Here is a 19,366-nt window from a genome sequence, read left to right on the forward strand (position 1 = left end):
AGAATTGTCTAATATCGTGTGTTGCCGACGTCGATGACTTGGCACTAATTTCGATTGAGGATAATATAAATTCATGGGTTTGCAAAAAATAGTTTCAAATTAGAACGTTATCAAATTTGAAGCATGGAAATGCATACTTTCCAGATCGTTCTTTTGGCATTCGCATGTGTGCCAATATTAAATTCGACTTTTACTCAAGCAGAAGATTCTGAGCGTTTCTTCAATGACCATGACTTCGACGAACGAGATGTCTCCCATAAGTTATGGAAAGATAAAACAGGGTACTCAAATCTGCTGAACTCTTTTCTTCCAAAAAACGAAGCATTCACGCAAGTCACAGATAATTCATTTGAAGAAGCGTTCGAGGAAGTGAAGTATGCGAATGATTTATTACTGTTTGTATGACCAAGGTCAGAATTCTTTTGACAAACATTTTTCAATATACATATTGAATATTGTTTGTCTGCAGATGTCTGGCTTTGGTTAGACCAAACATCGAAGAAATTTATTGGTGTTAGCGTGCAGCAAAACTTTTGAAACACTAAAAATAAAACTATTGTTCCGATTTCACAGATGGAGTACCAATCCCCCAAAAGAATTTGTGAAAAAACGAGCGAGAAGGAAGCCAAGAAAAATGCCAAGTGTAGTGAAGAACCTAATACTAACTAGTAATGTTGATTGCTATACTTTCATTTAAACATAAAGATTTTCTAGCGCCATAGAATTATGATTTATGGCCCAGTGGTATATTTTCTAGGAGCCCAGAAAAGGAGCTGTCTTGTAGCTCATAACAAAGCGAGGAGGATTGTTAAACCAGCAGCAAGTAACATGAGGAAACTACACTGGGACAAAGAACTTGAATCACTGGCAACTGCTTATTCACGTAAATGCACATGGGAACATAACAAAGTAGGTGCAGTTATTAAGTTTTTTTTCTTAATATAGAAACTGTGTACATGGATAAAACATGATCATTGATATATATATAAAAAATTCATTTATTTTGTCACTTAATCACGTTATTTGTCCATATGTGGACAGATTCACTACAGGCAATATTTATTAGTAAAATGAATAGCTTTATTTTATATCATATTGTTTTAAAATGATATTACTCAATACTGGGACACAATAAAGTTCACGATGATACAAAATGTATTACGTTTGGGTATGTTTATTCATTATTACTCATTAAATTATTGTGGTTGAACTTTTCATTATTCGTAGGTTTAACTATTCTGAACAAAGTCACTAATATTTTACAGGAGTTGAGAACTAGTTTTGATCTTTTTTTGTTGTTGCTATAGAACCCTCAACACACGAGATTTCACTGGATTGGAGAAAATATATTTATATCAACAGGAATGAAATTTGATGAAAATTATGCCGCCCGAGCGGTGAAATCTTTAGATGATGAGAAAGAATTTTTTAATTACAATGAAAACAAATGTCAACGATTCGAAGTCTGTGGCCATTACACCCAGGTTATTTCAAATTTTTTGTTTGCTAAGTAAAACAAACAACAATATAGGTATTTTTTATATTCTGAATGTTATCGAAATAATTAATTTCGTTTTGGAAAAACTCATCAAGTTTTTGAATAAATAACCACAAATAATGTAAAAATGTTACCAGCTCGTTTGGGCCGACACGTTTAGAGTAGGATGTGGAGCAACGGAATGTGCTAATGTTGATGTAGGTGGCGAAGTATGGAAAAGGGCTACGCTGTTTGTCTGCAACTACTCACCAGGAGGAAACATGCCGGGCTCGTAAGCATTGATTATTTTCGTCTTTCAGTATATCGAAATATTTTGACAACAATGTTGTGTACAATCCCTATCTCAATGTAATAAAATATTATTTTTAAAAATGAATATACATACCATAAGTAATGTTTACAACCTTCTTATAGTTGATATTATTATTATAACCTGTTCGGCACGTAGATTAAATTGCTCTTAATTTGGTACAAGCCAACGAACGTGTGATAAATCGCATACAAGTTGAAAATTATTATCAGGTATCACTGATTTAACTATAGAGAATAGCGTAAAAATATTTCGAATACTGAATGACAAAGAATCACTGTTTAAGTCTACATTCACGAATGATTTTTTTTTTCAGTAAACCTTACAAGAAGGGCAAGGGATGTACAGGCTGCCACAAGACCGACACGTGTGCATTTGGGAAACTTTGCTCGAATCAAATGCGCGAAAGACACTTTAACAATGCAACAAGTACGTATGCAATAATTCAGTACTTTTTTATTCTCATTTATAACATTATATATATAGATATCATTTTTTATCAAACTGAAAAACCTTCTGACATTACATGTAAATGCGCCACAATGCAAATATATTGCATTTGTCAAAACACTCGAATACACTGTCTCCTTTCTGTTCAGACAATGGACAGGTATCAACCGAATGCAAAAAAATTACTGATGCGCGTTGATAGTCGCATCGTAACCTAACTTTATCATAATCGTACTCTATAGTCTATTTATTCTATGTTTTTTTTTACTTCATAGTAACTTTCAATATGTAGGGCGCAGGGCATGCTCGTATAAAATACCCTGACAATCGTCTTCAAATTAACAGTTGTAGTATTCATTTCTCTTGGTTTATTCATATTTTAATCACTTAATTTATATATAACAAAAAAATAAGGCGAGGCTTATATTTTGTTTGGGCTATATTTTTTCTTAATAGCAATCGATAGAGCCGTCAGAATATTCAGATAGGTTCCATTTATCTTGTGTTTGTTTCAGAAGGTGAACGTCCTATGCAGAGCACTGAATTTACTGAACAATTGTTTCACTTTCATATCGAATGTAACGCAGTGTCGCAATATCAGCCACATAATTATAATTTTAGGTTTCATAAAAGTCAGAAACATTTTGATTATGTACTATAGCCTACGTATTTGATTGTACCATAGCTCCGGATAAAATCGATTTACTAGTAACAACAAAGAACATTTTGGAAAATGATCCATCTGTACATTTCTTTTTCAAAAAAGCATGTCAACTCAACGTGCGACTTAAAATGCTGCCGACCATAATAAATTTTCCCGAACTGAAGCCGATATTTTTTCTTGACCTAGTTTTCTTCGTTTTAAATGTAGTTTCACAACAAATTAATCAAATGTATTTCAGTGATAAAATTCACGGAGTGGGGACCATGGGGGTCATGTTATGCAACTTGCGGGAAAGGAAAGAAATTCAGAGAGAGAACATGCAACACTTTCGTTCGCGAAGACTGTGAAGGTAAATTCTCAGATGACAAAGCATGCTGGGCCAGCCCCTGCAATAAGAAGCCTAACAAAACAAGAAAAAATTTAACGAAGAATAAAAACAACAAAAGAAAGAATAGAACATAAATATTGTATAAAAATTTGTAAGAAATTACTCCTAGGGTGTGATGTTTAAAATGTTAACAAATATTCTTCAACTAAGAGCGAGTCTGATTATTTTGTCCTCATCCTGTATTTTGAATATTACATTTGATACTAATTTGTATATTTTGAGATTTGCAATGAATAACAATATTGGACTATAAACCTATTTATGTTCACGGGCACTTACATCTGGGAGGTCAAAAAGTAATCAAGGAAAAAGGCACGCTTCTGACCTAGAGAGGGAGGAGACCGGTCGAGATTAATCAGAATAAGAAAAAAAAAGTGAATAAAATGACACATGTCCGGGTTAGAGGAGGAATGGTACAGAAAGAACCAGTTTGAGAGAAAGGGGACTACTACTGGTTGATAGTTCGAGAGAAAGAGCAGCAGTCGGTCGGGAGAATAAATGCCAGAATGAGCCGTGATTATGACTTTAAATAATGAAATAACATACCATTCATTGGTCGATAGAAAGAAAAGTCGTGGCCAGGCACGTTCCTGGCCTGTCGAGTGAATAAATGCCAGAGACATAGACCATGGTTATGAGAACGAGGTTTATGATAAGATAGTCCGGCAGAATCGGGCCTTTAACATTGTTTTGGGACGTAACGTTTTTTTTATTGTTTAGATATAATGTATAGGACATATATAATGATACCCAGGTGGGTGTGGAGTATATAATGTTGAGCAATTTTTTTTAAGTGGATTTAAAGTATTCGGTCCATGATGACGCACATCCTGAACCATAACGTGGTAAACATACAATGTTCAGGTTGTGCGCCATCTTGGTACGAATACTTCAGGAGCGCCTTTTTGTTAAAAACAATCATTTCATAACTACATGGTTTAGTTTTGCATACATAGTAACATTAAATCTCCTTACAATGTTAGAAATTCAATTTTAGTAGAATAAATGGTAGTTTATTTCACTAATACAAGCCAAGATCCATCGACAGCATCTATAGCCACCTTCTATTGCGCTCTCAAACTACATTTGCGTTGCCGCGCGCATTTCGTTTTCCTAGTTTAAGCTTAGGGACTTGGGAAATATTTTATTAGTTAAATTGGATTGGAATATTTGACCAGGCCATGTAAAACCATCCAATGGTATCTAAAGATGTGTAACGTGTTTTCTTTTGGAAGAACCGCAACCTTTCAGTGCTGCATTGACTTTGGCAAAATTAGTATATCCTTGTGCAGATAGAAGGTATGCGTATGCGGAACCGAGATGTGCACCTGTTATGCCAACATAGTTGAGTCAAACGTTTTGAATACTAGTACATCACACACATTTTCCTGCGTGCTTCGGTTGTACGTAGTAACGCGCACATTTTTGCGCACATGCATCAGATTCCACTTGATTATTGAGCTATAGGTTTTTGACGAGCTTTTGTGTATGATTTCATTCCATAGAATTTGTATCCTGTTCTAAAGAATATTAGTTTCAGCTTTTTCATTCATTCAAACCGCGTGTTGAAAGTAAGTTTTGTAATATTGCGTGTTGGTTTCCAACATCCTCAAATCGGTGATGCCAGTAAATCTTTAATACAAAAAGATCAGTAATATCTGCAATAAAAACAGCAGTACCCACTCAAATGACAGCTGGGGGATGGATACTCTTAGTATCTGCTCCATCGTGTGCCTCTTACAGTCTTACCAGTTTACATGAGTGCCAATTGGTATCTAAGCTCAGCCAGAGACAAAAAGTTTCGAACTGCAGTTGGCGTGACGAAATATTTTTAAATATATACTCTACAATAAGATTATTTGATTGCATACTACTGAAAGTTCCGCCTTATATGTCTTTTCCCATTGCACTATTCCTTTACTGATATTCGATAATATGACGCTCATCTGACATAGTTCTTCAAGTGTGTAGATGGGTATAATCTTTTCCACGCTGTTCAGATGGGAATGCGCGAATCTATATAAGAATTGCTAATATTGGTTTGCAATGCGATGAAATCCCATCTTGGCATTTCTGCCTCTCGCAATTGCTGCGTATACTTATCGGGGAGGTTCTGTGGCGTGGTTATCAAATGAAAAAAAAAACATGGGATTATTTTTTCTACTTCAACTACTATCAAACCTTGACATTTTGTGAAAACTTTTTTCCATGCAACCTTTTTTTAAAACATTCCCAACAACCACAATTAATTCTGTTATTAAACTTCCGAAACAAACACATAAAATCATCAACAGATGCATATCACCAAGTATATATTGCTGAATTGATCTTTATTTTACCATTTTTCATGTAATTTTTGGTAAACCTGTTATCTGTCGTAAATACAGCACATTTGACAATGTTGTAGTGTGACTTTTTTGGCCTCACATTTTTGATATTTGTAGTTAGAGGTCTTGGGGCTCTTTCAAACAAAGTTACATACAAAATATTGGTTGCAAATTGCAAAACATGATCATGTTGTTGGAATAACTTGACATTTTACCACCCGTATATCATTCATTGTTGAGAATATTAATAAAATCATGGAATTTAAAAATCCGTTTTCGTGAAATTTTTGTTGTAGCTGAATTCCAGAGGGCAGGGACAGCATGACAACAGGCAAGAGAAGCACGGTCGCCTCTTTTGGTTTATGACAGGTTTTTTTAAAAGGGGACCCCGTCCTCGTTGGAGGCCGCTGATCGGTTATCTGGGAGCACGAACAAATAGATGGAAATGCGAATATATAATACCAATGTACTTTTACAGAACAGAAGAAGCAAAATTGTTGAGAGTCTTTGGTAGTTTGAAAAGCATTGGCATGGAACATAAGAATGAACTACATTCTTTCCCAGGGATATACTATAAAATGAAGCAATTTTCTCATTCTTGTTCTCGTGATATCATTATCTTTCACTGCGTCGTCGTGATCATCCCGCTGCATAACAATTCTCGCTAACAAATAATTGACTGTTCTCCACCGGGTGTATATCCACTTGAACCACTGGCGACTGCATTAGCAGGCTTGTATTGTTTGTTAATTGCAACAAAAACGGGTATTTTGAAATAGTACTCTTAATTTACGCGTATGTTTCGACAGTATTTCCATATACTGTATATGGGTCGCGACCCAAAGCTGGGCTCAATAAATACCTAAAAGTTATTGATTTTATTTCCTAGTAAATTTGGTGCTTGCGTAGTTTGTGCACCAAGATTGCGCACAACCTGAACATAGTATTGTAACAGGTTATAGTTCAGGTTGTGCGTCATTATGATGCACAGGTTTGACGAAAAACCCTAATACAAATATCGAGCCGTAAAAAAATTTGCTCAAGGCTGCAAACCTCACACCCATGTAGAAATGATGGGCAATGATCCCAAGATGAATAATCACAAATAAAAAAACCTTTATGTCTGAAATCAAACTTGGGCCAAAAAGGTCCCCTTATCTGCCGGACTAAGATGAAAGAAGAAAAGGATGATAATATGAATGCCACAGGCAGAAAACGTTAAGTCGACTGATCGAGAAACCGTGGTCAGGAAAGTGACCACCGGGTAGAAAAAAAGTAATGATAGAGACAGACTGAATGACTCCGATACATAACATATAGAATACATTACATCAATTCAAATAAGGCGAAAAGATATACAGTATTTAATAGCGGATTACAAAGACTGATTTCCAGTATCCTTGGATTTCGAATAAGAATTTGATCATATCTTGAGTATATGTATAGTATATAATATAAGTATTATAAAAGTTTGTTTTGAAAAAGAAAATAGGTATTGGTGTAAGCTATGCATAATAACCTATAAGAAACTGTCTCTATCATCAATAGTGGAATGAGTCAATGCTTTGGTAATGCAAGAGGGGTACAGCAATGTGACTCATTAAGTTTATATCCATTTATAACAGCACTGGGGATATTAATGACATTATTCAAAGAAATTAGAAAGGAATTTCTAAGAAGGAAATAGGAGGAATAAGAATACCGGTACCGGTACTGGAAATATTAAAATTGAAGAAATAGGTATTGCGATGACATAATATTATCACTGAATAGAAAAGCATCATTGGACAAAAAGCCTAAAATTGGTAGTACAAGATTCAACGAGCTCTCGGAATATAAGAAAGTAAAGCAAATGGATATATTGGGCTATACTTTTGAAGGAGGAAATGAAAGCAGGGATAATTTGGGCAAATGCATGAACAGTATGAAAGAAGAAGTATACAAATTGATGCAAATAAATGTAATATTTGAAAGAAGATGCTTGTTAACAAAATTCAAAATTTTATCAAAATCTCGAACATACGCAATGCCAAACAAGATAGAAAAGAAAATCAACACTATAGTAAAGAAATACTTCTTCAGTAACAAAACGAGAGAAATATGATTCGAAACGTTGTGCAAACCAAAAGAAATGAGGTGATACAATTTAGTAGGATTAGTTAGGATACCTAAAATTTATACTATCCGGATAACGGATATATCCGGGTATTCCGTATTTTAGTTATCCGGTCAACCGGATAGTTACTGCTAATTTTAGAGAACCCATTTCACAAGATTTTTGCGGTGAATTGACCGAAAATCACCACACTGTTCTTTAGTATAGTATTTTGTGTTATGAAATTATGAACACACAAAATCATGCATTTCGAAGATTTTATTTCGGTGAGAAGTACCCAGAAAATAATAAAAGACAAGGGGGATAAAGTCCGTGAATTTTTATTGACAAAAAAATGATGATATTGAAATAACGAACTAGTCAGAAATTTCGTCTAATTTGAAAAATTCAACTTTCCAACATGCCAATATAAATATTCTCATGTTTGTACTAATTAGGCCACAACTTAAAATCTAATTCGAATACCTTTTAAACTAAATTAGCAGATCCAAAACAATGCTGCGCCAGTTTTTGAACCACGTTATACTTATCATCACCGTAGGCGAGTAAATGAAAAACATGACACGATACAAAGTCTGTCAAATTAAACTTTGCTGAAATATCATAGATATAGACCATCCTGAACACAAATTATGTTGGGAAAGTTCCATGAAAACCACAAATGTAATAACAGCCATTCTTTTTAAATTTTTCGAAAAAGTCACCAATAACACAGGTTATTTGGAAAATATACTAGAGAGAGAAAAAACATAACTTTTGTGCGAAGCGTCCTGGATTATTGAAGCTTTTGGGTACAATCATACAGAAACATAGGTTCAAAATAAATTTTCTCTTATTTTCGTAGAAGTAATTAAAAAATTTATCGGTTCTGTTTTTGGAGGTCACTCTGTATGAAGACGTGCTATCGTTTAATGGAAGAAGATTTACCAAAAGAGCATAAATTATGCATGTTTGACGTAATCCAGCCTCGACTCAAATACCACTCGCTACATTTTCATGCGCAGAAAATTCAGCGACTGCAGTGTGCTGGTGACAAACATATTATAAGCTAGTCGAAACAAATCGGATATCAGAAATTTGGGTATGAGTTTTTGTGAAATATGAAGCTGGAATTATGCAGTCGTACGTCGGAGAGCATGATTTTTTTTCAACTGTCCCAAAATAACATTTACTATAGGGTCTTTAAAAACCTTGAAGACCTTTAGCCAAAGCTGTTATTTGCCAACAGAGCATAAACTAATTTTGTCAAAATGGATTTTAGCTACGAATTTCGAAACAGCGCCGGCATTCGCATCAATCTATCTCCATCCGAAAAGAAAATGGTTACTTGCCGAGCTGGTTTGGTGCGGGCATGTACCAGTTCAATGAACCGGAAAGTCGCTATTTTTGCAAGAGACTCTCGAGCAACAGCAATGCTCTGCTTTCGAGTACGTCATTGATTCCAATAAAGAAACTGAAAGATGGACGAGTCCAATCGGCATTTCAGCTGAAATCGATATGGCACATTCATGCGCAAATGTGCATGAACGTTCGGCCGTTATGGTAGGTCGAGCGCACATTCACTCCGTGGGTTTTTCGTTCGCCATTTTACTGATTATGATATTCAAAGTGCGGAGTCGATGGATTACCCGTTTATGGATTAAACGTTTATCGAACATTCATAGTTAAATACTCTCTTTTCACGACGGACGCGTGTGCCCAGTCTTTCGATATACGTGCGTCAAAAACTGTACCATTTATGGAGCTACGCTATATGTAGAAATCGCGGGAGCACAACCATCGTAGAGTTATCCCGCCGCGGCTGAGAATGACGTCACGTCTTCTGACACTTCGACATTATATCCAAGCCTTGACCTTCATAACATCTATTTGAATATGCAGTTAATTCCAATTGCGCACACCTGATGTTAGCAAACGCTGCTGATCACATTATTATACCACGTCCTAACTCGTAACCTTACCACACCCTTTAGTAAACTAGAATCAAGCTTGCTTACGGCTCTCACCCCATTATTCTTCAGCGCATTCGCGCCATTTGGTGATATTTTGCATCTTCCTGGTCAAAAAAATTCCTGTTTAAAATGGTACAAAGACTATCAATCCCCCTCCCAATCCTTTCAAAAAGAATCCGCTGTTCCCACAATATATATATATATATGTTCATATATATCAGAGTGGTCCAAGGTTGCGAGGTTGGCGGGCCGCAAAAACTTTTGAGGATGTCTCGCGGGCCGCAGTCAGAGAAAACCCAAAAGTGATCAAAACATCGCGAGTTTACTGACTTTAAATATATTTAAGAAAGAGAGTTTACCGTTCTAATCAGTTTTAAGGAAGATATATAAAGCCTAGAATTAAATTTTGAATAGTTTCCCGGAAAATACCGTGGTATTTTCGGTGTCTTTTCTCGTGTTTTGTTTCGTAATGTCGCTTAAAATTATATTTTTTTTGTGACAGATATCACTTGAAAGCACACCAGACACTGTGGTTTAACGTTGTTGTGGGCAAGGAAATACGTTTCCTCCCAGTTTACCTCGGTCATCTTTTTTACACTCATTGCATGATGAATTAGCGCCGCGCTAAGTCAGCTCTGCGGTTCTTCACTGCTGTCACATGGCCAACGCTTTAAAATAGATGAGTGTTTTTACTAAAATAAAGGCACAAAACGTCTCTCCAAATGGAGAGTTACTTGACGCGAGCTTAAGGTATGAAGTTTAGATAAAAAGCGCAACTCATCTCATCGGCTTGATCCTGTCTGCGCAAGACAATTCATTCCCGTTGTACCGATCACGGACATCATTCCCGTATTGGCACCGTCTTGACGTTTATAGATACAACATTGAAATTCGTGATTTTACCAAATATCAATCCCGACATCGGGATTGGGAAAAGAGCTATTCCCAGTTGGAATAGTTTAAAAATAACTCAAAAATGTTCTGCCATTAAATACAAATACCTGCCAATGGTTTAGTGCACGCTAAAATTGCTCTGCGGGCCGCAGTTTTAATAGGCCCAATTATCTACAGTGGCGTATCTAGGGTGTGGCAGGCATGGCTCGTGCCATGGGCGCCGTTTGAGCAGGGCGCAAAGACTGCAAAAAAAGTATAATCATAAAAAGTTTCAATGAAATAATTTCAGAATGGGAATAATTGAAACTCGTATTTTTACTCAAATATTAACGTACAAGTACCTCAATTCAATAAGAGTCATTATAAATTGTCAAACAACTATCAAGGGGGCGCATTTTTAGACTTTGCCATGGGCGCCATTCTACGTAGATACGTCTCAGATTATCTATGTTCAGTATTACATGAGAACAGTCAAAACAAGCATTTGGCATGATGGAAACCAAGGCTGGGAGTCTGAAAATTTACAATCGACTCCGAATCGGTGTTTTGAAAATAAGTGACTCCAGTCTCTAACTCCACGTCGTAAAAAATTGAATTTGGAAAATTTGGTGGCTACCCAGCTACAGCTACTTATAATATGAGTCGAGCGAGTGCATCAAGTGAAACCTACAAAATTTCATTATCATCTTTTATTGCTGTTATAGAATTTATTATGATGTAAAGTTAATTAAACGACTAACTGAATGGATACATGTTTAAAAAATTTAGTTGCTAAATTTCAAACTATTCCAGTGATAATGCCATTTCGAATAACAAGGAGTCTTGACACAAATCAAGAAGGTCACATCGGGCATAATGTCATATCGCGATCCACGAAGGTGGTACCTAGTGATGTATTATTACAACCTTTCGGGATTCTACCGAATGTTTGTCAGAACGATTTTAAATCAAATAAATCTTCTAAATTTCAGAATATATACATATTGGTTGAGTAAGTATATATTTTAGATAACTAAGCTTTCTATCAGAATTTATATGATTAAAACTTGATAAAACACAAGTGAAGTTTTCCAGCAAGAAATTCACATGTTCGTTATTGGAGACAAAGTGTACATATGAACCGTTTTGTTAATATGTGTTTTCTTGTTGGTATTTATTGGACACGTAGTGGACCTACGGATCGTTTTGTTATTATTCTGTTGTTGTTCTTCCTAGCGTTATGAAAAAATCGCTTTTCTCTGTTATTACTGGACCAATTGCTTCGAAATTTTCAGTGGTTAAAGATTGTATTTTTCGCTAGAAACTATTACTTAATATTTCTGTGAGCTCTATGGGATTCGTTCATTGTGTGCTATGACGTCATCAAATAGTGCATACCTTGTGGCGGTCCGCGAACGTATATCAGCGAATCTCGTGCTCAGTGAAAGCCGGCGGATCTTTTGCTTAGCAAAAGTGGAAAGACGGTTTCCAAATTTAACATGCCAGATTTTAAAGGAAATGCACGTTATAAAGCTACTACAGTCGACTGATTTGCCTGTCAATGAAGGCTATTTCAAGACTGATAATATTAGTAATATATAATATACCATATATGAAATGTTGTTACATACAAAATAGAAATTTCGCAATTTAGCGCCACTGTGTTGTAAATAAAGGACTCCACAGCACGATTTGATTTTGAAACTGGCGGTACCCTTTATATATATGCTGAATCGACCTATTACAACCACTAAATAGGAAATAAGCACTCTGAAAAATTTCAGGCAAAATCAAACAAGTGAAAATAACACCCCAGAATGTATAAATTACGTTTTTCCCGTATTATAACTTTGTATTGTAACTTTGTACACGCAGTGGGCATTTCGCAAGTAATCCGTAGCGATCGTGTATATTTGCCTTAGTATTGTTGCAATATATACAGGTGAGAATTTGATATTATTGAAATAAGTTGCGGGTACTTTGAGATAAGAAAACATTATTCACGCATAATCTTTTGTGTTTTTACAATAAAACTTTTCAATGCATGAATTCCAGTTCAATATTGCGCTCAAGCAAGCATGGGATTTGACTTACACAAATTTAACGCAGTTCTTGTGATTTTACCAAACTAAAATTTTGAAAAAATGCAAGATCCAGCAATATTTTACATAACAAATAGCAGAAAAATGAACATTTGATCCAACATTTCTTCCCAAATGTGGGAGGGAATACAAAAAATAAACAGTTTATAAAAAAAGTTTATAAATTATTTCCAAAAAAACGCTGGGGATATAGCATCCGTTATAATAACTCTTTATGCAACTATGAACATTGCTACTAAATATATTCTAATTTTGGACGTTTAGTATTCATTTAATTTATTTACTGTTCTTGTGAGAGACAGTCTTGCGTAACTCGTATTGAGTATCGGTAGTCGCAATCATTGATTTATTTGGGAGAGAATGAAAACTTTCACTAAGCCAGTTAGACTATGAAATACCACCGGCTCTTATTAAATACCCCAGAGCCAGTTTCAAAAAAACAGTAGTCGATGGAAATAATCGAATCCTGGTTACTATTTGTTTACTGATAGTTGTGCAAAGGCAAAGGGCCCCATACAAAAACTATTTCGGAATTGAAGATCACTCATCACCATAGTTATAGCCAATAGCGTGAAGGAGCTAAAACAAAAATTGTATGACTGATGAAGACTACGAAATAGCCTAAAACATCGCAACAATTTAGTAAGAACAAATGACTCACATAAACCTTCGTTTCCCATCGACCAATCGGCCATTTTTGTTAACGGTACGTGCGCCATACATTTCGTCTTCTGTCGGCATCGCAAGGGCGACGAGTTAGAAATTCAGCAATCTTCTGTAGCAAACCGTTCATTTTTCATTCACCGAGCGTTGTCAATATTTGAGGAGCGTGCTTTTCCGTACCAATTAACTCTTTCAATACTATGTTGAAGTTAAAAATGTTTCTGATAGCATATTCAAAAATTAAGTAATGCATAAATAAAAACATATCGCCAGGCGTACATAATCATAGTCACTATCATATTCGTGCACTATTTCAATTCGCAAAACTTATTTTTCTTGATACCTTTCGCAAAACGTCGTGACAGGGTTAAAATACTTATGTTCAACAGACCGTATCTGTCAATGGAAGAAGCCGATAGCTCAATCGTGAATGCCGCCTTACAGTCCGCTTGTTGTCAGTTTACGTATTGAAATTTGCTTACGGTGAATGTTTCAAATATATTTCGTAATCCAGTAAAAATACAAAAACCCAAATATTTTTGCATTTCAATATTTTCCATTTCTTATCCATCCTCACCCAGTATATTCAAATGCTTTCGTTCTATGGATGATGTAATAAATTTGGTAATTCTAGCTGGTACGTTACACAAAATTAGGGATATTATAAAATAAAGATTTGCCATAAATTTTCCACCAAAATCGTAAAAAATAATGTGTACCATTGATCCTGAATTATGCAAACTGTCTATTGTTCAAAAAATTCCAAGTAGTATATTCAGCTTATTGTGACAAAAAAAAACATTCAAAATACCTGTGTTACAGTATGCAATTTTTGATAAGTTTTCGCCATTTAAGAAAAAGGTATATAATGTATTACCTCCGCTCGGTATGATCATCTTTTCCTTCCGCTTGACCAGACGACAAAATATCATATCAACTTAGGCCCGAACTTATTTGAAAATACGGCGTTGAACCCAAGCAATTATCCGGCCGAAGCACAGCCTACACACGAAGTCCAGCCTGATTCCACTTTAGTCATTGTATAATTCCTTCACGCACAAATTGTGACAATTTTCTATGTGGCAAATTACTTCTATTGAGTTTGCGACCTTCTCCCAACCCGGTTTAACTAATTTAACAATTTGAGGCAGATACCGCGTGTCAAAATCTTTGGTTAAATAGGTTTCAGACCTCCTTTCGGGTATCAAACTGCTATTATTTCGCTACATATGTAGGTTTGTATTGTCAGATTCTTCAGCCTGTAGAAAAAGTTTCAAAAAATGTTAAAATAACCAATTGTCAAGCCGACTCATTGGCAGAATTAATTTAGAATGGACCAGCGCAGGAAATTAGCAGTGCTAAAAAGATCTATTATTTATTGTGTGCAGATTTACTCCCAGCTATACCGATCTGCAGACTACAATCTGCACTCCAAACTTGGAAATCCTAAGTCTATTAGATATGTTTTTGGTCACTGAGTTGTGATATTCCAGAAATGTGCTTGAAAATTTATTCGATTTTAATGTGTATGACTAGTTTTTTTAATTTAATTTATTTCAATTCTTCGCCAGTGGGGCAAAGTGTAATAAAGTCAGACGATTACTCAATCACCTTTTAACTGTTTTCAAGAAGTTTTTACTTGAACAATTATCGATCTAAATCTTTACTAATGGATAGACAGGCGGTTTTAACAGTCCTGATTGAATTTGCTATTTTTGAAAACTACGAGTATGGATGAGAGATAAATCAGTTATACAACAACAGTAATTTAACAAAGGCCAATCTCGGTTGAGGGTGAATAGCTGGCAGATTTGTATAAGGCTCCCATTGTAACACATCGTGGTGGATAGAGATTCAGTGATTGTTCCTGTGCTCTTGCTCCTATATTTGGCAAAAAGTAAAGTAACCTGGACACATTGTGTAATGTGTAATATAATTTAGAGCATTATTTGTATGAAAATTATTATTTAACCCATATTATGAGAAATAAACAGCTCTGAATTGGTGCTTGGGTACGGATTCAAACACAACGTAAGCAATCATTTTACAAAGCATATACGCAGCCAAATTATAATCGATATTTAATTGGTTGGGCTTCAGATATTCATCATACATTAGGGCTTCAAGGAAACGAGTTTACTGGAGATTTTTTACGTGAATTCCATAGTTTGAGCCAGTTTTAATCTCACAGAATGAGTGAATGAGCTTACGTGCAACATCTTTCAGGGTTTAAAAACATTGACGACAAATCTACGTGAATATTTATTTACTCATTTACAGATCCAAATGTAAATTAGTAAACGCATTTGTCCTGTTTTCGGTATTCTAAATAGAACAAAAATATCATCGTTAAATGTTTAATTTTTTATGCAATATATTTTTGTAATTTCAAGACATCATCATTAGTTAACTAAAAATCGCTTACAAATTGTCAATACGGAATTTCGCGTTACTGGAACATGTTCATGAAATTGGCCGCAAGTAAGTCCTAAGGGAATATTTGGAAACAATTGAAACATATCTTGCTAATATTATCCTGAAAATAGAAAAATGGGGCTCTGTGTTTTCACATCAACCCGAACGGCAAAAACAAATTTTTTTCCGTTCTTACGATTATTCCGTTTCACTGGAAATAAGGTATTCATGTCTTGATCAAATAATATAGCGGACTTTGTTACTAGTTTCCGTCTAGTTTTGTGAGAATGGGCTAAGGGTTCTTATACCTGTCATCTTTTCTTGTCTAACGCCTTACTTAGAGTGAGAAACTCGTTGTTTGAATTTTGTTGTTCAGTTATTAATCCACATTGTTCCACGAGCTTTAAAATTTAAAGGACCTTGAAAATTGAAGACAGTTTTGAACGGGTTCTTCTCTATATGCGTATTCTGTGATCGGATTTTATTTCTATCGTAATTAAATTTTAAATACAAATTAGCGTTCTTTTATCTCAAATGAAATACCAATGTGTATAGTTGATTTGAATTTGTTATTTCCTTTTCGTTGGAACTTGTCCGTATTATGAATGATTTAAACCAATTACCCCGTGGAGTGATATATCCTTCCCATTGAGTTAAATACTTCGACGGGTATCAATAAATGCGCATATTTAGAGTTCAGTAATAATTCATCAGCATTTGCCCTATCGTTGGATTATGTTAGTGTTTAGGCTTATTTAAATAACAAATTACTGAGTTTGCTGTAGGTATAGTTTCACTGTAATGGGAAATTCGCGGTTCTGCTGCTTATTCCCACGATTTTGCATCCTTACATGTATTTTAGCCTGGGGGTATTTTATGTTATTGTCAAGTTCGATGATCGAGCTGATTATAATCGCCATTTTGAAAATAAAATAGACAAAAAAACAAGTTATCCTTAAAGGTCACGTAGTGCTTAAACAAAGCAGTTTTACCTCAGCTTCTCGGGCCTGAGTGTTCACAGAAACAGTTAAAAACTATCAACCGAAAACAGCTGAACACCACAAAATTATTATTAGCGAAGCACCTACGTGGATTGCATGCAGTGATAACACTGCGAAAATGAGAATACTAATATTTAGGTAAGACGAAAAATTTTTCTATCAGTCAATGGAAATAAGTAGCTCACCAAATTAATATTTCGATGTGAATTGACTGTTTAATTGGACCCTTAGATAAAACTATAGAGCGTTGAATTTGTCACAAATTGACTTTTTGCGCATCGTATTAAATGGAATATACGTAGAATAAGGAAAACACAAATATTCTAAAATGTGAATTTTCTTCCCTATAGGGAAGACTATAGTCTATAATTACTATCAAACTCAAATTGCCTAATTTTTAAATTCGAATAACGAACGATTCCAAAAAAATTGTTGGACAAATATACAAAGCTATTTGCAAAAAAGTAAGAAATTTGATCATTAAATAGAAAACACAAAACCGTATACCATGAGCTTTGTTAACCTGCCATGTTCACGATTATCTCGTTTGAAAGTTATGTGATATCATAAAATGCTTCGAAAGGGGAATTCAATTATTAGTATGCTAGCTTGTGAAATCATATATTATCTAACTTTGTCAAATATTTGAGCATGCATAATTTGTCTATTATTTACTTCCAAACGCGTCCAAAAGCATTTTCAAGCAAATTCTGCGACTAATTTTGTATTTGCATATAGCGCACACACGAAAGCTACAGTAATGCACAATTGGTGGTAAAACCGAATTGGTGAATCAAAATGGGAAATTAAATATTTCCAACATCATCAGTGATCGTTGGGTCTGATATGAATAATTATTGGTATTAGCATTAGATGAATCGGTATATTTTACTGTGGCCTTGCATCGGAGCTTCGAATGGATAAATTTTCGATTCTTGAAACAGGCTTTTAAATTGAAGTGAACTTTGTATGATAACTCTGATAACTTGACTAATAAATGACTATTTCAAATGTGGACGTAACGATTCTTAACCTGCTCATATATACTATTTAACCATGTTGCAAATAGAAAAATCGTAAAACCCGGAATCAAACTGTCATTCAAATTCGGTTCCAAAACAAATTTAGCCAACGCGCTCAAGACCCAAAACCCTCAAATAAAATACCTGCAAACGCTATTCATTTCAATGCGTATGCATATACCCTATTTGGGCTTACCAGGAATAGTGTGATCGTATAATTTCACTTTTGGTTGATATTTATATTAAAATACGTCACTATCCCCACTTATCCATATTAGTAGATAGTAGGAGTATATAGCTTGTTCAGCATCTCTAAAATTCAAACCGGCTGTATATATAACAGCCCAATGAGCCGCCTATTGATAAAGTAATTCAAATACTGATTGGAACCATAAATACATCCCTATACTCCTGACTGACTATAGCTTTTTTTTTATAAGTATCCTGATTACAGACATTCACGACGTTCACAGAAAGAGTAAATTATCTACGGTAATATTCGCTCGGTTTATTATTCCCGTATCGCTGACATTACCGTGATGTATGCATCCATACAATTTCTAATACACTCATATTTTATTATTCAAATTCGCATTGTGTGCGCCCGATACAAATCACCACAATCCCGCAAACCTAATCTAGCCTCCAATACTATTAGGCCAGCTTAGTGCATCTATTTTGCTAGTCTTCTAATGTAGTTTTCATAAATAAGCACATTTTATAGGCACGAATGAGGACAAATTGTATTACATACGCATAAAATACTTGTATATATAGAAACCTAAATAAAAACGAAAAGAAAACTGAATTGGGACAGACAGTGCAAAATGTATTAAAACTAATATGAGTAAATATATGTTGAAAGTTGCATCCATAGGTAAAATCATTACGATGCGCAAAGTTGAGATGGACTTTTTGAAAAATTAAACAAGACAAATACTTGCATATTAAAACTGAAACAATCTAATCAACGGTATGCAAAATATATTCTGCTTAGTTGATTATAGTTTTCATTTATTGACCAAAATTTGAATAGGCTGGTTTCAATTCATTGGCCAAATGCGATAAAATTACTTTATTATTATGGTATTTCTATGAAATTTATACACAATGTTTTATATGAGTATGTTACAGTAAAGCTGCAATATCAAGATATTTCTGTCATGAGCAATTTGATTAAAACTTAGTGATAGTTAAAGTAACTTTCATATTTTTGTATTACAGTATGGAGTAACCTAAGTATTTTCCCAAATAATTTGACAATGCAATTTTATTGACGAACAAACACGTTGAAGCATGACAAAGATAGTTTGCAAAACACCGTAATATACACTGTTAATTTTCATATCTATATACGCCTGATACGTTAAAATGAATCAAGATGATATTCAAAACAATACAGGAGCTTTTTAAACCTGTGAAAGTCGCGAAATTGTGAGAACGAAAGAAAACCAATTATAGAACTAATCTCATTACAAATATAAATATTGAACACAATACACTATGTTATGTTTCATATATCATTATAGTTCCAACATTGTTCAGTGATGATAACAGAATAAGACAAATGTCATACAAACATTAA

At 34.7% G+C, this 19,366-nt stretch overlaps 1 protein-coding gene across 1 annotated transcript; it reads left to right on the top strand.

The window, feature by feature from the left end:
* The first annotated feature begins 726 nt into the window (after positions 1-726).
* LOC120333046 (GLIPR1-like protein 1) lies at positions 727-19,366 on the top strand. The gene is made up of 6 exons (XM_039400394.2): positions 727-909; positions 1,308-1,484; positions 1,636-1,769; positions 2,125-2,237; positions 3,161-3,271; positions 19,311-19,366. The coding sequence occupies exons 1-6, from the start codon at positions 727-729 to the stop codon at positions 19,364-19,366; spliced, it is 774 nt and encodes a 257-aa protein (XP_039256328.2).

This window comes from Styela clava, chromosome 13, assembly GCF_964204865.1.
Source record: "Styela clava chromosome 13, kaStyClav1.hap1.2, whole genome shotgun sequence".
NCBI lineage: Eukaryota > Metazoa > Chordata > Ascidiacea > Stolidobranchia > Styelidae > Styela > Styela clava.